General features: G+C 37.1%; 1 protein-coding gene across 16 annotated transcripts in view; it reads right to left on the minus strand.

The window, feature by feature from the left end:
• Nucleotides 1–23,007, minus strand: part of PARD3 (par-3 family cell polarity regulator) — a 451,653-nt gene that overhangs the window by 150,194 nt on the left and 278,452 nt on the right. For 11 of the 16 annotated variants that reach the window (XR_010425367.1, XR_010425369.1, XM_064637285.1 and 8 more), the window contains 4 exons: nucleotides 15,753–15,903; nucleotides 9,018–9,207; nucleotides 4,109–4,260; nucleotides 3,008–3,052 (listed from right to left, as the gene is read on the minus strand). Coding sequence is in view for 14 of the 16 variants with exons in the window: in XM_064637285.1 (XP_064493355.1) it covers nucleotides 3,008–3,052; nucleotides 4,109–4,260; nucleotides 9,018–9,207; nucleotides 15,753–15,903 (538 nt within the window). In the remaining 2 variants the exon portion in view is untranslated. The remainder of the gene's footprint in view (nucleotides 1–3,007; nucleotides 3,053–4,108; nucleotides 4,261–9,017; nucleotides 9,208–15,752; nucleotides 15,904–23,007) is intronic. The other 5 variants (XM_064637214.1, XM_064637277.1, XM_064637293.1 and 2 more) reach the window with 3 other exon arrangements.

The raw sequence follows: 23,007 nt of genomic DNA on the forward strand, positions 1-23,007 counted from the left end.
CAAATATCCTTTGAGGTAGCTTCATCCCTCTGTAGCACAGGAGCCATCCTGCCACCGCGTGCGTACTCTCCTCACACGCTCGGCCGTACGGCTCTGCTCTACACACCCCTGTCCATCTCTTAAGGGCTTTGTGACATGCTCACACCACTCTGCCAAGCACAGCCCCTGCCCACCACACATGCATCTCCACTCCCTATGTCCCCAGCTGGGGGACAAGGGCCAAGCCTTGTCCTCCTGGCCATGCAGCCACCCATCCCCTGCTCATGCGTGGCTGTGTGTGTGCCGGCTGTCACACGTAACTTCACAGCACCTACAGATCCAACGAGACATTTAACACACAGACATCACATGGAGCCTATGTGCTGCTTCCCACTCCAAGTCCTCTGTCTCTCCCTTGCACTGATGCTGTTTAACGACTCATTGTGCCTCCACTTATCTCACCTTATGTGAATTATTTATACAGTGACACAAATCCGCTTGGGCCATTTGCAAAGGCAAAACTAGTGGTGTCAAAGGCTATATGATGTTTCCTCCAGTGAATAATTTTTGCCAATAAGATAAATTTTTCATCAGCACATTCTTTTAACTCATTTAAAATGACAATTTGTTTCCTTTCTGAAACATTATTTTTATGAACTATCAAGTAAATGCTACCTGCAACTGATGCCAAAATCTTCTCTGGATTTGATTTAGCCAGTTTTCCAAAGGCATGAAGTCTACTTTCTAAACACTTTCTTGAAGGACATTAGCAGTCAGTCTATTTACTTACTAACATCTGCTCCATTACATTTGATAAATTCTTCCATTTCTAGTTCAATTCAGACACTAAGAGAGTAACACTTCATCTGGGGAGAGCAGGGGAGGAATAAAGCAAGAATCTGCATTAAAAACAGTTTAGTTTTGGTTCCATTTAATAAAACAGTTTACTTAAAAAGCACTGTGCGAAATAATAAATAAATAATTTAAATAAATGTTCTTTGACTTTTTTTCTTTTTTTTTTTTTTTTCATTTTCATAATGTGTACATGGACGAATAACCACCTAGAGCTATAGTATGCTTGGGACTCTATAAATGAGCCATGCTCAATTGCTACTGAATATACTTCTAACCTCTAGGATGAACTGTAAACACTGCAAGGATTAGGTAATTCAAATGAACTATAGAAAGAAAAATAATTAAAAAACTATTACAGTAACTAGGGCTGGTGAGTTCCATGCTCTCCTTTTCAGCCAATACTATTAAGTCCAACTGTGACAGTAACAAAGTTTGTTTTTATCTTTTCTAAAGTAAATATATGTTGAAGTCTTCTGGCTTCTAGAGTTCATTAAAGCATAGTTCACCACACATTTGAAGCATTTTTTTCCCTAGAACCAGACAATTTTTAAGCCAAACTACAGTAAGTGGTTTGTTTAACAGCCACATCCATCTTCAGTAATGGGAGAAATCCAGTGTTTATATACAAAACCTGGTTAAAAGCACGCAAGATAAATAAAATAAAAGTACAGTGAAAGGTGTTTTTCCTTTTTTCCAGCCACTGAACTTTCTATGCAAAAATATGCAACTGCCTAGTCCAGATGGTATGGTCATGCTCTTTCACCCGTGTTGTCCAACTTTTTTCCTTTTTGGAATGTAATCCAGGTGTTACACGTAGAGAAAAACTACACTCAATTCATACCACCCTCTATTTGATACCACCAAAACCACTGTGCACTTTTAAAACCTAGGCATCATATTTTACTAAAACACACAGGTTTTATACCATTCTAATCACATCACATTCAAAGAGGCAGGTTAATAAGAAAATTAAAAATAATTTATAATAATTATGAGTTTGATCTTTAACTCCTTTCTATGTGAATAATGCTCAGGGGTGAAGGCAGTTCCTAAGCACTGATTATTACCACAACCATTAATACAATTCGTACATTCACACTCTGATGGCTTTAATACTTCAAAACATTCATACATTTTAATTTTGTGTACTCATTCTTAATTTGTAAAGCTGCAAGTCTGTGGCCATATTCTTCAACATTTTAAGAGTCAGAAGACTTAGCTGTTCAAATAAAAATTATAATTTTATCACTTGATTACTTATAGCTTTTCAGTATTCCTACTCATGTTATAAAGTCTGGTTAAACAGAGATGCAGTTGTGAATTAGTAATTGTAAATTCTGTATGGAATGCACTACTCCTTAAATCATGCTAAAATAAATAATATTTTCAGGTTAAAAAGGTGAATTGTTCCTAATTAGAGCTAAGTAATGTTATGGTGTCCTCTGGATCTAGCCTAATTAAAATAGCATTCCATAGGTCAAAAGCTAACTTATATTAATAAATCATAAAGGTTCATAATTGCAGTTGGTGCATTATTTTAATTACTAATAAAAAAATATGCCTTGAAAGCTATTTCTCATTATCATTTTGAGAAACATTACAATGAATGGTATATGGAAAAGATTCTATTTACATATTCTTTTGTTCTTTTACAAGGCTCAGATTTCAGCTCCAAAAGCAAATCAACTTGCACAAATAATCTTCAACTCAGCGCACAACATGTATCTGATGACCACTTAAGGCCAAGGCAGCAGTTTTCTAATTAAAATAATTGTTTTCAAGCACTGTGTTAGCACTGTAATAGCCAAACACTCGACTCTTCCAAATCATCTATTCCATGCATTTCAGTTTGGAGCTAGGAGGAGGTTTTCCAAGATTTTTTTTGAAAGGACAAAAAACTTCAAACAACTCCAAATATTTATGAGTTCAAAGTGTAGAAACAGGTGTCTGCCTACAGTCACATGCATGACCTGGTTGAATATAATACCCTAGATACTTGTCTCTATAGAAAATTTTCTTTTTCTCTACGATTTGATTATTCACAACAATAGAAAGCAGCCATGCAAGTACTGGAATATTCATGTTTTCATGCAATTTGACTGGCAGTTCTGTAATTGTGGTAAGCTGCTTTGACCAAGGTTTCTATAGCAACAGCCTTACTGTCAATTCTTACCTGTTTTCTGGTCATCCATTGTACTGAGCTTAGTCTCGTCAGCTACTGTTAAAAGGTAAATGCATAACGGTTAGCCCAGTTAGTGCCCATGCCCCACATGCATCCAACATTCCTCCTGTTTTGCCTTTTCTTTTTCAAGTTAGGGGACCTTAGAAATGTCACACTTCATGCAAATAAACTGCAACAGTAAGCAAACATTCTGGGCAGAAATGGCAGCAAACTAGTAACCTTCATGCAATGTCAGTCATGTTCACATCACAGGCAGGTACAATATGTTATTTACACGTTAGCACATTGCAACTAGTCAAGACAAGTAATACCACCAACCTTACTGTACCCTGAGGAAGTTGGTGAATTAAGGATTGTAGGTAAGACATTCACAACTATTGTAAAGTAGTGAATTGCACTATAATTGCATTATATCTTATTATTCTAAGTAGAGAATTTTGTGTGTTTAAACAATCAAAACTCACTGTTTAAGGTCACTAGAGTCCACAAATCAGAATTTAAATTCAATAGCAGAAAAATAGATGGGCTTGTTAGCAATTACTTATTCTCAGTTGGTTTATGAGTTAAAATGATTAGCTGATTGCCTGTCTTAGCTGTGGCTACTTTATAGGGTTTCTGATACAAATATTAAAACTTGGATCTCAAATAGATGTCAGACTTGCTCCATTTTCTAATTCTGAATTCATCTACAAAATGAGAGAGTCTGAAGGACCTTTAAGGGTAACTGCATTATAACAATGAACTGAGAACAAACCTGGCTACACAGAACCACAGTGAGGTACAGTTTTACCCACTTATTCTAAATGGATCGGTAAAATGCACTTTTCACCTCCATTTTAATAAATACTGTTTATTATGTTTATGTATAACCATATATCCAGAAGGCTACAACGTTTGAATGTATGGACACACTTACAAACAACAAACAATACACAGGTCACTTAGGCATTTAAGTTAGCATTTTTCTTCCCACAAGTAGACATTATGTGCAGTAGTACTGCATACACACAATGTGTTTGGAATTACAAAATCTATATACTTACAACATGAAAATCAGGTTCAAATAAAAAAAATTGAAAAAATATCACTCACTACCTAGATCCATGCTTTTGGATTTTCGTGTTTTAACAAACTCCAACTGACTGGCATCTGAAAATTGCTTTGTACGCTTTTCTGACATGCTCTGGCGTCCAAAACCCTCTCGCTGGAAGGCAAGCACTGGATCAACATCTGGACTAAGAGTGCTGTAGGAAGGGAAAAAAATCATGCGAACATTTATAAAGATCACGCAACCTTTCACTCTTCAGAGAAAAGCATTTATTTAGCACGTGACTTCTACCAATGAAAAAGTGTACAGTTTTAAATAAACCACTGCAAGTATTCAGTTACACACATGATGGATTTGTTTTACTTCATCAAGCAATTCCAGTTAAAAAGTATCAAGAATTTCACTTAAGAGCTTAATGAAAGATATACATATCTGGTGCACTATACATATACTATCAGAACATAAAGCCCAACATAGGACTAATTTGAGGGAGAATAAAACAGTTCCTTTTGATTCCTGAGAAACAAATATATTCTATTGATAGAAAATTATGAGATTTTTCTTCTCAAAAAATGTTTTCAGTAAAGCATAAATAGAATCTGTCCTGCCTGAAGCCCACAAAGGTTTAAACTTCTTCATTTAAAGACTCTGCATTAAAATTTCTCTCCATATGTGAAATTGCTTGTAAATTTTTCACAGTTTCTCTTGCTCTTAACCTGGCTATGACAGACAACCATATATTTACTCATTGCTTCCCTACAGAAAAAGTGTTCACCACAATGGATCCACTATTAAATAAGAAATGAGGGCAACTGTTCTGAGTTTTGGGTTCTTCTGAAGGTGTGACCTTGGCTGAGTGAGTCAGGTCTTCAGTGAGCTTCATCAGAAGCATGCCAAAGGTAGATTTATTAATGTTGGTCAAACACTGGCAGAAACATGAATGCAAGCAAAATTTGGTATGCAAGCTAAACCTTAGGCTTGCAATGTGTCACCATGGCCACAGCACATGTTAAGAACAATTTTAAAAAAAAAAAGGAAGATTGCTTATTGTTAATAAACAGTAGGAAAGAAAACACACAAAGATCTTCTGACTCCTGGAAAAGGGGAGAGTATTTAAATTTCTACTTCAGCTGGCACAAAAAGAAATCAAAAGCATAAAATACTAAAAAAGGAGTATTTTGCACCATTGTTATCTATCCTATAAGAAAATGATCCCTCAAAATCCTCCCTTTGATTGTTGTTGTACTTTAAGATACAAAAAAGCTAAGCATTTTGTCACTGAGATCTCTAAGCAGATCTCTAAATGCCATTCAAAATATTGTGTACACACATCGTACTGTTTGGCAGCATACATTTTTTACTGTAACGGGTAAGTATAATATACATCTCATTCCTAGTGAGAAACAGGCAAATAGTGAATTTCTGCAGAAACTAACTTATAGTTTTAAATTCTGTAACACGTACTATAATTTACAAAAGCATCTTTGATCAAGAAACACCTGGGTATTAGGCACAACAGTAAATAGAGGTAAGGAAAAGTGTCCAAAGGCATGAAGTACAATAAAGGACAAAAATCACTATCCACATTACCAGGCAGCTGAGAAGAAATTCAGACTAGTAATGGCAGATTTACAAATAATAATATATGTGCATGTGACAAGCACATAATACTTCAGTGTGAGCAGGATCAGAGCTTATATGAATAAAGCCAATGTCAAGTGCCTTTTGACTTTAATGTTTCTGGCTCAGGCTCATAATGTTTTACATTTAATTACTGCAACTATTTCAGAGATGTCTGCGCAATTTAGCAACATTTTGAAGCATATGCTTAAAAGCTTTGATGAATCAGAGACCAAACTCAAAAATAACTATTTAGTCTTCGCATTCACTCCCACAAAATAGGGAAAAAATTATCTCCACATCATAGAAAGATAAAATTGTCAAGGCCAATATACTATTCTAGCATTTACAGCAATGCAACACATAGCTGAATAAGAACAACCTAAGTCTGAAATGTCCTCCAAAGTGACTCAAACTGAACTCACAAGGTTTCAACACCTTTCATAATCAGATTATAATTGACTTTCCCAAGGCCACACAGAAGTTTCTGGCTCACTGCTACTCAGCCCTGTCTCTGAAGGTCAGAAAAATGTGGTTTTACTAAGTGAAAATTAGCAGAGTTCACGTTTGTTAAAGATGACCAGCTTCATCTGGCCAAACAAAATGTATCCTGTGACACTTTCTTCAAAAAGGATGAATTTCTAAAACTATTTCTCTTGGCTGTATGCTTCTTTTTTTCAAATGAGCTTGCTTCGATCCACCTGTATAAAGCTTCTAATAGAGCTGAATATCATTTCCATGTAAACACACCACACACATATATATTGAACTTGAAGTCCTAAGAACAGACTAAAACTCCAAAGTCAAATATAACTTGAAAAGGACACCACAGATCCCTGAGAGAGCAGTGGGCCTGGACACAGCATCAGTGACTGGGAATGTGGGAGACTGGATTCCAGCATTGCACTGACACCACCTTTAGGGATTTTCTGCTTCCTTGATTTGCCCTTCTCATACCTCCCCTTCCACACACACTTAACTAGGGGAATTATTATTCCATGTTTACATAGTATCCTGCACACTAAAGGTGCTACTTAGCACCTTTATCTGAGCCCTATGCAGAGTTATCAATTTTCATGTCCTGTTTTACTTCTATTATTAATGACCCATAAGCATGTTTTAGTAATTAAGGAAGAAGCAGATCATAGGAGTCTGAATGCATGTATATTGCCTAAAAGTATTCAAAAGTCCCCATGAAGAGTCAAAACTGCAAAAGCCAATGAGCACAGAGGAGGAACTAATGCCCCTAAAATGCCTCATTTTAATATTTTTCAACTACATCAATAAAAGACAGAAGGTGAATTTAGTGCAAGTCATTAAGCAATGCCAAATGCAATTTACTATATTCTAGCACACTTAACAAATAAGATTTCTGGAATGACAGCTGATCCTTAAAAGAATGTAACCGTCTTCTGACCCTCAATGTTATTAAAATTCCACTTATTAATCCTGTCTTATTGCCCCTTTGTTTTCATAACATTTTCATCAAGGATTAGGGAGATATTGTGAGGCTGGAAAAGCTTACATTTTCTTCTGTGATTCAGAACAGCTGCCATTCTTGTTTGGATAACCCTTCATCCATATTCTTAGTTTTACCCTTTGTGCCTTCCAGCAAAATCATACAATGCACCTTCATTTTACAAGTCTTCCTTCATCCATTAGCAACAGGAAATTAATGCAACACTCTAATTCTAGTGCTATTTACTTTTTTTTTTACAGATAGAATACATTAGATAGTTAAGTATGGCACTGATCTACTCTTTTAAGTGTCATTGTATCTGAAGACCTTTACAGTTTCTCATAGACATGCTTAAGTTTTTTGAGCATGATCAATTCCCCAATATCTAATCCCTATTTTCTTTACTGTTACTTTCATTTACAAAGAAGTATATGAATAGCAAGACACACTGCAGAAATCAATATAAAAGCATCTGCACATTTCAAATGGGCTTTTACTTTATGTTATAGGTTTTTGCTCATATTTGGCTAAAAAACCCACCCTCAGCAATAAGCTATTACATGTAAGCTTCGGTACTATTCTATTTAAATGTCTCAGATTCTCAGCTCTAAAAGGTTTTGCAAAAGACAAATGGACTTTTCATGGGCCCAATTACAGGTATGACTTGTCCACGAGAAGAACTGCAACATCAAAAAAAAAAAAAGGCAAATGAGGATGAAAGAACTACCTTTTTATGCAATTATTAAAACAGTGCTTAAAATATGGAACTCAATTCCTGCATATAAGATGAAATAAACTAGTATAAAGTAAAGAAGCAGCTGACAGGTGCATATCAGCTGGCAGGTGCTATTGCTATTTTATTAAGATATTGCTGACATACTCATAACAGGCTCAAGAGACAGGAAAAATAAGAAAATTCATATACTTCACACCATTCATGGTAATTATCTAGCTTCAAGAAGTGGAAGTGTACAGGGGTGGGCTTTTATTTTGCTATTAATATAGATAATTACAGGACTTGTAAATTAAATCTTAGATCTGTATTAATTGTACTAACTAACCAATAAACAGTATTTCTTTGCCAGAAACCTAAGCAAGTAAATAATGGAGCTCATTGCATTTCTCATTAAGACTCTTTTATTAAAATATTTTAATGTAATGGAAGAGTTAACCTAAGATTCACAAAAATTATTTTTATTATGGATTAAACATATAAAGTTACTATCCATAGTTTTAAATGTGCAGCTACTACTTTCCAAATATTTAAATGTAGAGCTATTACAGTACAATCTTTGCAAATCATATAACAATATGACTAGCATTTCTTCACACACAATGAAGAAAACTAGTTCTTTTTACACAAGCATTAACACAAAAGCAAAACAAAGACCTGCTTTGACCTCTAAGCAGGTTTTAAAAGTACTGTACATTATTAGGAAAAGCAATGAAGTATGCAGAAGTATTGAAAAGCTCTTAGAGATATAATGTAATGTAAAAATAAAATTTTTGTTTTATAGACTTAGAAATATTTACAGTGAGGTTTAAACTCAAGTGTTTAAATTTTGCAAAGTTTCTTTTACAAAAGCTAGCTCAGTTGGCAATTAAATCAATATTAAATCGTCAAATTAACACAGCTATATACTGATTTTGTCTTAGTAACATTTCCACAAATATGCTTTAACACAGCACAACACTGCAACCAGAAGTATTTGTGAAGACTTCCTTCCTGAAGCAGGGACAATTACCAGTTTGAAAATAGTAAAATCCAAATGTGAGGAAAAAAACCTAATATTAGCAATAACCAAAAATGTAACTAAAGGAAAGGATGCAATCACAGCTGTCTCTTTTTTCCTTCCACCAAATCATGCTCTTACCAGTCTGTTGACTCATTAATTGCAGCTTTAGCCCATCCACCAGTATCAACAGTGCCAAACCCAACATCATCATGGGAGCTGGATGATGACTGGTCAGATAGATGAGGAGGAAGGACCGACAGCCTGTCATCTTCAATAATGACAGTGTCATCTTGAGGCATGTTCACTGTTGGAGACAGTTGATATTTACCTGAGAAAAAAGGAGAAAAACCCCCAAAACTAAATATTGGCAGAGAGTGCAGAGAATGCCTTGAAAAATATATAATCACAGCTGATAAAAGGTTATGTCAAACTGCAGTGCAACCAATGACTGACACAATGCAGACAATAAAATTAACTATGTCTCAGTTTATACTTATCTTCCTATACAGAGGTCTGAAAAGTAATGCATGCCAGTTGTATCTGTGGCCTACTGGAAGAAGACTATAGTGTCACAGAAGGGTTGAAATTTGGAAGGGACCTCTCATCTGGTTCAACCCTTCCTGCTCAAGCAGAGACACCTACAGCCAGTGTCCCAGGACTCCAATCAAATTGCTTTTGAATACTTCTCCTCCACCGCCTCCCAGGCTACTCTGTGCCAGTGCGTGGTCACCTTTTACAGTAAAAAATTTTTTCCTTATGTTCAGAGGGAACCTCACATGTTTCTGTCTGTGCCTATTGTCTTGGATCCTGTCTGAGGAACTGCTGAAAAGCAACTCCCCCAGAAGACAGCAGTTCCTCTTGCATCACATCGTTTGGTAGTAATGAAGAATGAATTCAACAAGGATTAGCAGAGCTCATCACTTCTCCTGGTCAGTCTTGCCCTCATGAAATTAGAAACTGTTCAACTGCTGCTGGGAAGTCAACACATGCAAAATTTTGAAAAAAATTACCAAATTCTATGACCATCAAATTCAAATAAGTTTTAACACTGTTGCTAAAATGCTTAAACTAGAACCATCACATACAGAAAAGGGACATAATAAAGACTCTATGTTAGTCTTTGCTCAGTGTCAGACTTCATTGAGTTAATTTCTGAGTAGAAGTTAAAAGATTATATAATCTTACTAAAACAATTAGGAAAATTGTCGCATTTCATGAGGAGAAATACACTAGCTTAATCAACCATTAATCTGACTATAAACTGTAAATTATTCTAAAACTATGATGCACTAGAGTAATATATTGAAAAACTTCTATTTCCATAACCTAAATTGCTTCTATGGACACATCAATTATTTCCATCCTTTCCTTTTGCTATAGATACGGAGAAATTGTGTAGAATTAGGGGAAAACAATTATTCTCCTTTTCTGGAAAGGTTTCAGTTACCATCACTACCTTTGCATGCAATTATTAAAAAACAAATGAAAAAAACCAAACTTTATGTTTAAAGAGCTAACTAAAATCCTCACTGCACTAGATAATACATATTGCACAGTTTTCCAAAGAGGGGAAAATTTGTTTCAAAAAAGATCATTAAAGAAGGCTGAAGAAGTGGCTGGAAGAAAAAGGTACTGCACAGTGAACGTCTTATCATTGTCAAACTGAAATGAAAGTATGCAGTTTGCATAACAGCTGACTCTGCCCAGTAATAGCTCCTTTGATGGACAGGTTAATGTTTAGCCTGGTAATGTACTTCTTTCCAAACATAATGCCTACAAGACTGTTAACTCTGTAGTTAATAACGTCTCCAAAGAATTGATTGTGAAAAGGTATAACCTTATGGCATTCGGCATATTGAACTTCCCATTTGAGAGGCTACAGTAATTCAGTAACATTTTTAACTTTTCACTACCCTTCTTTATTTCTGACAACGGTGAAGACTGACATTTTAATAGTTGCTTTGGAATTTAGGAGAAAACCCATCTGACGTGCCTATGCTTTTCATTGCACATGAAGCTAAAAACAGGTGAAAGGCTTCACCTCCAGCAGATGGTTAGACAAACCTCAGCAATGGACTCAATAAATCCTTTGTAGAGAACTCAGCTGAAGTGGACAGAAAATACCCCTGGAGAATTAACTCTGCGAGTGTTGTGAGAAATGTTACAAGGAAACATCAAAGAAACTTCAAACCCAGTAATCATCAGTATATTTGACTGATCTACAAATCTAAGGCATTGCTCGAGCTGTCTACAAACCTCTTCAAGACGATAATTTTCCCTCAGGCTAGAAAAGTGCTATAAAATTTAGACTCTGAATACATTTCAAGTCCAGTTTTGCATATATTAATTCAACTTCAGTGAGGTAATCTGTAATAATATAAAGTAATTTGGACAGTGTACTGAGCAAGGGAAAACATTCTCCCTTTCAAGTGTGTCTCATCTTAGGGCAACAATGTTCAAATTTCTTGGACAAGTTACCGATCTAAAGAAGCATAGCAGACCACACCAAACTATGGGGTAAGAAGGGTTCCCATCTGCCTATGCAAAAAAAGAAGTCTCAGAGCTCTAGTAGCAAATGGCTGGTCTCCAGGTCCATAAGGATTTTTACCTTGGAAGTTAAAATATGCCAAACGGCAACACTTCAAACCTATTACATACCTATAATCGACCAGAAGATAGTCTGGACCTGAATTAAACCACCAATATAAAGCACTCCAAAAAACCCTGAGCATACACAGTACATAATATGAACAGCAGGCCTATTCAAGAAGAACTAAACTGCTCCGGGTCCTTTCAAATCTTGAAATTCTCTGAAGTTCAGCTAATAGGTTTGCTGGGATAACTTGGCTCCCATACTGCCACTGCATTGCCATGAACTGTATCTGGCTTGATCCCTGTGGTTTTGCTATTGCTTTCTTTTTAAAGTATGGTCTACAAGATCTGTTGAACAGTCTCACAATATGTTCAAAACCCAGTATTCCTTTATGAATATCTCATGCGCGTTTTGATACTGTGGGATTCAGACCAATTGTTCAACAGATGCCTGGGGAACGTCTAAGGACAAGAATTTTTCCACTATATCCAGGCCTTGGATCTGTCAACTGTTGTATCTGAGCATCGCATTCTGATGAGATTCCTGGCCAAGGAATTACATTCTAATTGTAAAGGGTTATTTTCATTTCAATGACACACACACTCTAACTAAATTTTTGTCAGTAGTGCTTCCCCCTGATTCTATCCTTAAGATAGCGATTATTTATGTAGAGAACAAAGTATTTCCTGTTGTGTAGGAACCATCAAATTTCTGGGAGATCCTTCAGGATGAAAGGCAGATTCAGTGCAAGCAATTGTTATTCTGTGCACCCCCTGAAAACTAACTTCTGTTTAGTCACCGTTAGCAACAAAACCCACCACGTTCATAAAAAAAATATAAGCAACTAGAAGAAAGAGATGAAAGAGGACTTTGTACTAAGCTGTTTGTTGTATAAGAATAATTTATTATAGACAGGAGCTATGTGTTTGTGTATTGCAAAATTCACGAGCATAATGCATGATATACAAGAAAGGTGTATCAAAAGAAGAGACTTGAATTTTTAATTATAGAGTCAAGCAAACCAGTATAAAACAGTTGTTATTCTGAATGTGCTAACAGCATGCAACCTGAAAATATTAAAATAAACAAACATAAGAGTTTATTTCAGCCATCTAATTCTTAAAAGACCTAATTTGTATAAATAAAAAAGCCTCATCAAACTCAAAAATATTATTCCCTGAATACAGAAAGTTGTATCTTTTCTCCATCAGTAATTTTCAGAGAAATATTATAAAATGAAAAAGCATAAGAAAATCTATAATAGCAATAATCATCTAGAAAAGGAGATCAACATGAGAATCATCAGAAACATTAAAAGATTCATGTAGTCTTTTTGCAGTAAGCAAACATTATTTTACATAATTTAAATCACATTGTAAAATTGGTATTTTATTCCTACTCTCACAGCAAGGCTCTGACAACCAGTTCTCGCTGCCAGTTATGGATTGAAAGAGTAAGGAAATTGTCTTTAACACCTTTCCTGAAAATTACATTAGTGTATTTAAAAGAAACAAAACTCTCTTAAAAGCTTCCTTCCAACTTTAAGCAATGACTAAAAACAGCAGGTATTTTCTAGACTTTTGAATAGGAAGGACTCAAATCCATCAATTTTATCTAATAGCAAAAGCAGCAGAAAGACCTACTCCTTCACCCATGAAACAAGTTGTGACCTCCTCACTAATAAGTACTGAGAGTACTAAAAGTTTACATAGTTAAGCTCATTGAGGGGTAAATAAAAAGACATCAGATGATTCAGAGAGCCCTTAAGTCAGAGGGCTTCTTGATATGGGGAGAGCACTCAAGGGAACCAGCACTGCATAAAGCACTCCTTTTTGGCTTGTTTTCATGGTCAGGGCTACCATGGTAAGGTACAGACCTCCTGTCTTCCTCAGCCAGATGGTTCTTAGGAGTAATCCTCACTTTTAGGCCAATTTTCAAGAGAGGAAAAAACTCTGGAAGAGTCATGTAACATAAACATTCTCAAGAAAATAAAAAAAGTTCTGAGTTTTACCTTATTATCAATGCTAAAAGGACGGGAATTCCACTACGTAATAAATTATTGGGTCTTACAAATGTTAGCTATTCTGAAACAAGCAACTGAACTTATCTCTTGCAACAGGCTTTCTGTCATCTTTCTGGCACTGCAAGAAAACTTGCATGCAATAATAACACAAAAGGTTGTGAACACTGCAGTTTTAACTTAGTGGCACTGATTAATTCAGAAAAATTAGTCTATTAGAAAACTGACAGTTCCCTAAAAACTGGATTTATACATGACAGCTCTGTGAAGCTGCAGAAGGGAAAAGCCCAGTTAGTTCTGGCAAGACTACTTTTCAGTTACACTGCACTAGATCACATTTACTACGGGTTTCAGGCAAAATTTGATTTTCCATGTGCTTCCACTAAAGCATCAATGGATTTAAGTTGCAACCAACCAATTTTCTACATAGTTCCTGGTTCCTGAAAACAATACAGAAAAATAATGATTCACAGGAGATCAAAACTTGAACTTCAGGTTATAAAAAACTTAGAAAATGCAGGATGAATTTTTTTTCTCCTATGTTCACAGTGCAGAGGTATTCTAAAAGCATTGGATTTCAAAAGCTTTGGAAAGACTTTTTTTTCTTTTGTTGAAACATCAGTTACTGGTTACTGCTAAAGAGATGATACCAGACTGATGAACTACGAGTTCGATTTGGCATGGCAAGTTCTGTGTTCCTTTGATGTGGAAGTAAACTGCATTGCTGACACACATGCACACAGACTCGCTGAGTTTCTTCTCCCATCAATGGACAAGGTGTTTAAGCGATAACTTGTTAACGCTTATATGAGCTCTGTGTGTAAATCCGCTGCAGCACTGATGGAAAAAGCAGAAGGCAGCGCTTTACAAATCTTTTATCTAAAGCCTTGACAACACAAGAACTAGTTCTTTCTATGGTAGTGCTAAAGACTCCAAATTATTTTATCACTCCTTAAATTTGTTGACAAATAAATAGGTTTTTTTCTAAATGTTTCTCTTTAAGAGCATATGACTTTGGGTGACAAGGTTTCACGCTTCCTTGATTTTCATGTACACAATTTTTCTTCCAAGCTGCACAAAATGAAATGCAATAGAACAGAATATTTGTTTCCAATTATTGTTGCCCAAACACAAAAAAAAAAAAAAAAAGGACAGAACACTGAATAAAATAAATACCTAAAGACCTAAAGAGCAAACTTGTGGATTTTCAGAGACTTCAACAGCAATCTTATTCTGTTACCACAAACAAAATGCAAACCCCAAAATACAAAAATTAAAAAAAAAGAAACCCCAAAATAGGGTGAAAAATACACACAAACTGTTGACTGGAAAAAGTCTAAGTGGTAGACTTTAAATTTTCTGAGTCTGAAAATCAACCTAAAGCAATTAAAAACTAAGTTCAGCCTTCCTTCATATCAAGTCTATAGCAGCATTTTCTAATATATTCTGTGTATGTAAGACACTAAGAAAACTCTCAGATATCTTCTGTTTAAAACTTGCAACTCAAGCAAGCAGTCGCTGCGTCTTCTGTCAGGTGCTATTTTCATCAAACCGCTTCTTGTGTTTAAATTTGAAAATCCTTTCAAACTAATCCCATCCTAGTCAGTAAACCCAGCCACTCCCGTGGCAAGGCAAGTCTTTATTACCTAGCTCTGTATATCAGAAGTTGAATTGCTGCAGAGCAACCGCTAATAACCTCATTATCCACTGGGACCACGCAGATGGTATGGCACAGTATCTACACAAGGGATGCTTAAAATTAGTTATGAGGCTTTAAAATTGGTGTCCTGCAAAGCAAAAATTCAAACAAATTAATGAAATGCCCTAATAAGCATAAATGGATGCAGGTTTGCCTTATTTATTTTTGTATTTTAGTAGGACTGAAACAGAGGAGAAGAAATGCTGGAAAAAAAATATAAATTCCCATGAGTCACTGACTTCAATGCGACTGAAGACTCAACAAGGAGCCTAGGCCAAACAATAATTTATTGTCCCAAAGCAGACATTGAAAAACCATGTTAAATACTACTGCTATTCGTTCTATCACCTGCCACAGGATATGAAACTCACTTTAGAATTCCACTTTCTTTCTCACATTAACTATCCAGAAGGCTTGTGTGGAACAATTTGAAGGCATGTTTTAAGTTGGTCATTGCAACCTACGTGTTCCCTGATTCCCACATAATGCATTAATTTCCCTTCAATGAATCACAGAGAGGAATAAAAACACACCCTGCTTAGCAGAGCTGCTTTGACTCACCCATTATCCTACTCAATGCCACGTTCTTTGTGGGCGATTCGCTGAGACCCTCGATCCCGCCATAGAGGGAGTGGGAAATCCTCCGCTCCCGGTCATCCAGCAGAGTCTCTATGGGCAGCTCTGGCCCGGAGGGGCTCCCAGGTGATTCCAACTGCACAGAGAGGGAAAAATTAGCACCCGGGGTCCACTTAGCCGCATGGGGGAACTGTAACAAATTGCCTGAGGGCTAGACCTGTCTGAGCACCAAATGAGGTAGAACTTCTCACCCCGGACAAAGATAATTTGCAATGACAGCTCTGCTTAATGACCAAGTTTCTAACCCCTTTACATTGCACCCCCCATGGTGCCCTGTCAAATTTCAAATCCTTCAGCAGAAAATTGGTGAAAAAAACCCCAACATTTTATTTTGGTTGGACAATTTCTTAAACAGACAGTTTGGGCTGTTTTCAACACCATCAGCAGACAGCTGAGCCACTTTCCTCATGCTGACAGCTGGACACATCAAGGTTCCTGTCAGAAGCATGGAACAGGAACTCCTATTTGGAATTGGGCTGCTGGTGCCAAAGAGATGCAACTCACTTTCAAATGCAATCATCATGGAAACCCTAGGAAACCCCACCACTCATATTAGTAACCAATGCAGAAACACTCAAAGTTTTGTAGTTAGGAGGGAAAGAAAAACAAAAAGTTGTCAGACTTCACTGTAACCTTTCTTTTTCTACTTGAATTCTTTGCTCTGTCCTTCGTGCCTGCAGAGTAGACATCTCACATGCTTCATTCAGCTTGGATGTTTCCCTAATCCCTCACTGCAGCATCCAAAGAGTAGACATGGGAAGCTGGGGTGCCCTCCACCCTAGTCCTCAAACCTCTGGAACTGCCAGATCCCTGCCCACCACAACTGCAGCCAGACTCTCCAGGGCATCACAAGACAAGTGAGGTATGTGGTGGAAGAAGGAATGGAGATGGGCTGCTTGGCCATGTGCACAGGGAAGAACGCTGTATGTACAGCCGCCTGCCTACCCCACCTGCTCTCCTTCAGAAGACTTCCCTGAGTGACTTCCCAGCTCAGCCTTTGCTTGCTGAAGCTGGTCATCCTGTCTTCCTACATATACCTCTCAGATGTTTCAAAAACAGAAGAAAAAGTCAAGTTTTCCTTAGTGAGCCCCAGAGAATGAGAGCTCAGAGGAAAGCAGCACCCATGTGAGGCAAAGAAAACAATTTGATATCATCTAGCTGGGTATAGCCACCCCATCAGGCTCAGGCAGCTCCTGGGAATAAGGAGAACAAGCACCTGTGCACTCACAGGTCAGTGTGGATGCCCAGTCTGCCAGGACCCAGCTGCTCCCTGCAGAGACAAGAGACTCCCCACGCTGTGGCCCCAGTCCTCACACCATGCAGCCTTCCTGCCCCTAAAGCTCTCGGTTCACCTGGGCTCCAGCAGCCTGCTGGGCTCTCAGTAATGCTACCAAGGTGCTTCGCCGAGACCATTAAACCAATTCACCTAAATATTGTGAACTGAATTCAGTGATATAAAAAATAAGCAAATATTATAAAAATACATGTATTTTGCAGAAAAGTAATATGAACTCACACATCAAAGCATTAGCTCTTCTCACCAACACACATATTGAAGCACATAGTTAAATTTTGAAATCAATGTCCTAACACAAATCCCATGGCATTTATTTCATATGTATTGAAATACAGTGGGGACCAGACACTGCAAGAAACTGAGCACATTGCAAACTATTTGAAGCCACTGGGAATTTTTATTCCAAGTACTAGTCTCCAAATGAGCACGAGAGGAGTAGTTCATAGTTTTAGGAATTACAGTAACAAGCAACATGTTTGTTGGTTGTTTTTTTTTCCTTCTTGAAACAGCTGCCCATTATTAATCAGTCCACCCGCAATTCCCAGATGACTAAGAAATGTATGCTATGAAAAACTTTAAAAAATCTGCTTCAAGGGCTGCAAAGCGTTCGGCTACAGCCTCCACAGCAAAGGCTTTGAATTCAGCCTGATGGACTGATGACTTGTGACATCCGGGCGCTGGCGTGACGCCCGGTACACGGAGGGGTGGAGTTTTGCGGAACGCCACGTTACAGTCGAGGAGACCGCAACTGGGAGGTCGCAGACTCTGTAAAAATTATTATTTCTGTTTCAAAGCCATCATCTGTTTAATATAAATGAGATATTTAATGAAGTTCCAAATTGTAGACTTATCTCTCCCAGTTTGATAAGCACTGGGGAGATTTACAGCATCAGAGGGTCAACACAATTACAATTGGAGGCACGTCAAGCTGCAGGAGAATAATAAACTTGCAGTGCAAGTGAATTAGACTCAATAAGGTTTAAATTGTGAAATGAGGATTTGTTCTATTAGTTTTTTTAAATTGCAGATTACAACTGACAGCTTTACTGAAAAGTAAATTAAACAATATTTGTAGCCTCCGTTATAAAGGAATCTAAGGCCAAGTTGAAGAGAAATGTTAAATTCTGAAACACACTAAGAAAAAAGAGCATAGCAACATTAAACTGCATGAGAGCTTAAACTTGCATGATACAGGTATTAAATTATGAACTAACCTTTATTTCACTGCCTTTAAGTAAGGTGTGAAACTATCAAAGTGCTTTGGGATTTATTTTCCCAGTGCTATATTGATGACTTTATGTAAAAAGTGTCCAGCTTCTAGTGAGCCATATCGCACAGTCCTTTATGTGACAACCCATCAACTTTCAAACTCATTTGTGGAAAGATCTCAGGAGATTTTCAGAAAGATACTGATAAGAAGATCACTCTGAATCAGAGAAATACATAGAAAATTCACTCCTGGTAATAAAGTACAGGGTAGATAAAAGAAATAGAATGAGTGTTGTCTTTAGATGGCTGTGTTTTGTGAAATGGATCACATATTTTAAAATTTCCACGGGGAAAACTTTTTCCATTTCAAATTAGTATCTCAAAAGATGATTTAAACAAAGGAATCAACAGTCAACTACACAAATATTTTACTAAAGTTACATGCCTTTTATAAAATAACAAAAATTGCACAACTGGCTTTCATTTAAAAAAAAAAAAAAAAGTCTTTTCCTTACCTTGTTAACAGAAAGTTTGTGTAAGAAAAAAAACACAGAATTTGGAAACTGTGTTGTGGGCAAGACAAAGAGACCAACATCCAAAGCAACATTGCAGTTCAAATAGACTTGTTCTTCCTGATGCATTTCTAGTAAAGAGCTTGAATTACACATTCTAGTTCCTTCTCTTAGGCAGTCTCAGTGCTATCAGGTATAATTTAATATGATTAACTGATAAAAGAGTAGGTAATATAAACAAAGGTGTACCAATTCCTGACTTTGTTAAGGGCTTAGCAATAAAAGAAATCCAGGCAGCAACTGCCTTCCATCAATAGCTGCCCCTAGCTGGAACACTCCTTGGTGTGACAGTTCAGAGTCAGAGACCAACTGAGGTTGGATGAAACCACTGGAGATTATCTAGTCCAAACTCTTGCTCAAAGCAAGGTCAGCAAGGGCAAGCTGTGCCAGTGTTTCAAGTCTAAGAAGAAAATTCTTTTCTTATGTATATAGAAATTTCCTGTATTTCTATTTGTTCCTGTTGCTCCTTGTCATGGCACTGGGCAGCCCTGAGAAGAATCTGGATTGGTCTTTCCTCTTACGCCCATCAGATATTAATAGACACTGACTGGTAAGAGCCCCCTGACCGTTCTTCTCTCTAGACTGAAAAGAGAGAGCTCTCTCTCTCGATCCTAGCACTGATCTATAATAAATTATCATATTCCAAAAAATGCAATAAAACCTCCCATGCTACAGATTCCCTGTAGCTCCTTTTCTCTCCATTCTCTTAAAATAAAAATAGAAACAAGATTTTATTTTTTTAAAAAAAAAAGGGTCTCTACCCTGGTCCTTTGTCATTCAGATAAGAACCAGCTGTTTGCTAAAGCACTGTCTGTACTAACTAGCCCAGCTGCTGTTTATCTAGATGATAAAAGGAGAAATAATGCATTCCTTTTTACTTAAACACTACCATCCATCCTATCTGAAATTACGCACATAAATATGAAAAAAAGTTTATGCACAAGAAGACTGCCAAAATATTCAAAACATAAACAAACTTTTTTTTTTTCAAAGAAACAAGAATCAGACTCCCTTTTTCCTTCAGAAAGTAAATTATCCAAATATAGGCATGCAAGCATTACGGTTTTTAAAGATGCCAGTATACAAATTTGCTACATATTACACTGCATCTATGGTACTGAAGCTCTTTCTGCCACACAGAATTATTCTCCAGGCTTTCTTTTTTTCCTTTCTTATCTGTGTACTGTGGTTAAGATGTCCAAAATGTTTCACCTTCCTTTTAAAACAGAGATACTTTTAAAATACTACTACCAATATTAAATACTGTTTTCTTTGTTACCACCCACGTTGGGATGCTGCTTGAGGGACAGGCTTTGCCAGATGCTAAAATGTAGGTAAACAGTCAGTAAAAGGGTCAGGTTTGACTTACATGGACAATCCTGCACTGGCATATGTAAATTTAGTACAGTGTTTATATGAAATACTGCATTCTTGTTCTGGCAATGTTAAAAAGCAAGCAGAAGACAAAAAAATGCTTTCAGAATGGTATGACAAAGCCCCCACAACTTTGCAAAATGTAGTTAGTGGTAGGTTACTGGGCGGAATCTGGGTCAAGATGGAGCTTGTGAGTTGATACAAGGACAGAAAACAGATAAAGGGGAAAAAGGTAAGTCAAAATAAATGGGTACAGACAGAAGGGCGGAACAGAAGACACAAAATACTACGAAATAGAAATCCATGTACACATTTTCTTAACAACTAAGGCGAGATTTAAGCAGCATCCTTCAGAAGATGCTCACACTGAAGGTAAAATGTTCACCCAGGACATCAGACATAAGAAGGTACACAGATGGACCCCTTGACGGCAAGAGTGAAAGGAGCACAAAGGGACAAGTCTGCAGTAGGAAAGTTCAATGATTTCTGTGCCTTGTTCTTTACTGCTAAAGATACTGGGGAGATTTCCACACCTGATCCCATTCTTGCAGCAAATAAGGAGAGGAGTGAGATCAGCCAGATGAAACTACATTAGACTAAATGGGCAGGTGAAAAGTTTACACATCACCCAGGTTGGATGGCATTCTCCCACAGGCTCTGAAGAAACTCAAACATGAAGCTGCATAACTGGCCGGCCAAAATGTTCAACATACTCTGACGAATGGCCATGGTGCCATAGACTGGTGGCTCCCTGGATATCTAGAGGGGATCTTAGGAACTATAGACCAGGCATCTGATCTCCTTCCAAATGAAATGGTGGCATCTACAACAAAGAGTAAGATCACTGAGCGCAACAGACATGGATCCACAGAGAAAGCAGAAGTCCATGGGGAAATCCTGACTCTCTGAGCTTTCGGGCAATGAAATGGACATAATAAATTTGCATTTTTTAAAAGTCTATATTAAGGCTTCATATTAAAGGCATTAGAGAAACTAAGTTTTCATGGGACTGGACGAAGTTTTCATTTTCTGGGTTGAAAACTGACTAAAGGATTGGACACAAAGTTTGATCTTCAGGATGGAAGAGTTGTAGATTCCCCTAGGAATCTGAGCTGGGAACAGCTTAAGCTGATAAACAGCTTTATCAATGACTTGGAGATAAGAGTAAACAGTGAAATCACTGTGTTTGGAGAAGATGCTAAAGACTCTGATAGTTAAATTCTAAAAGGTCGGCACAAGACTAATCTAGTGAGAAAGAAAAAGACAAACCTTTCATATATATTTCAAAGTAGGTAACTAGGTAATGCATGCAGGGAAAAATGATGCTGAATATCTTATACTTCCACACATGCTGGGGAAAAAAAAACAATGCTTGCTTGTTTGTTTTATAATGAAACCACTGATTTGCGAAGTCTCTCTCATTGATCTGTCTACCAGTCAATTTATCTAAACAGTTGATGAGGTCCTTATATGGACTAGAATCACGACTATTTCTCTGTTTATTGGTTTGCTCATTTTCAACTGGAGCAAAAGATGAACAGGCATACATAAAGAAATCTGGGGATCTGCAAATTATTTGCAAACCTTCATTTCAGGAAGGGTTGGCAAGACATTCATTCTGTCAAAAAAAAAAAAAAAAGAGAGAGAGACAAGAAAAACCCTTGAAATTTCTCATTTTGAGGAAAATGATGATGCTCTCTCTCTTAATGGCAGACAAGTGCTGCCTGGATGTGACATGAACAGAGTGCAGACCAGCAATCTGTGCCTCTAAGCTGTCCAGGTTGCAGGACTGAAAAGCACAGGATTCCAAAAGTAACAATTACCTTTATTTTCTTGAATCAGCACATAGCCACCAGCTGCACAGATCTGCCTGACAGCCGTGCCTGAGTGCTGCGAATGCATTGTGGCGGTACAGCCAGCAGCTGTTTGCCCATACAGGCTAATCATAATAATATCACTAATTAACAGAACACAGAACAAGCAGCTCCAGTGTTTCTCCTTAAATCTGAGCAATTTAAAAAATGTCAACCCTGAGTAAAAGATCTAAAAAGCTGATGGCCATCTCTTCTGAAAACTGAGATGTTAAATACTGCCTGCATATAAGCATCATCAATATTATTATTTTCTCCCTTTTTTTTCCACTGTTTGATCAGCTTTGAAAATGTATCTTAAGGATTCTCTCTGTGCTTATAAGGAAAGTTGTCAAGTCAACATGCAAGGCTGAAAGCTGAAAACATAGAATAGAACAGCATATTTAACTTTTTTGAAAGGGCGGCAAGGGAACATTAGATTTAGCCAAATCCCAGATCAACTGTTTTTGTTACACTAATCTAACAACTGCGTGATTTTGTCTGGAGTGGCTGAGATATTAAACAAAGTTTTGGAAGGTTTGTAGTAGTACAGCTTACAGAATTAACTATATTGCCATACTCTGTATAGACATATTGCAAACAGGAGAAAAACTCAGATACATAGCTTTGGCTTGGAGTTCATTCATAACTACCACTCACTCCATGCTTATATCAATATTTACTACAGGATAATTCACTTGAAAACCTGGATGGATTACACGCTATCTCCTGGTGAGTCAGTGAAAATTCTTCCTACAGGCAAATCTTCAGTTCAGCAAAACCACAACAGCATAAAACTCTCTTTACCTTCTGGGAAGTTTGTGGTCTCTTTAGAGTTTACAGTTATGGAAGTGCTGATGATATAAATGATCTCCTCC

This window comes from Pseudopipra pipra, chromosome 1 (assembly GCF_036250125.1).
Source record: "Pseudopipra pipra isolate bDixPip1 chromosome 1, bDixPip1.hap1, whole genome shotgun sequence".
In the NCBI taxonomy this organism is placed as follows: domain Eukaryota; kingdom Metazoa; phylum Chordata; class Aves; order Passeriformes; family Pipridae; genus Pseudopipra; species Pseudopipra pipra.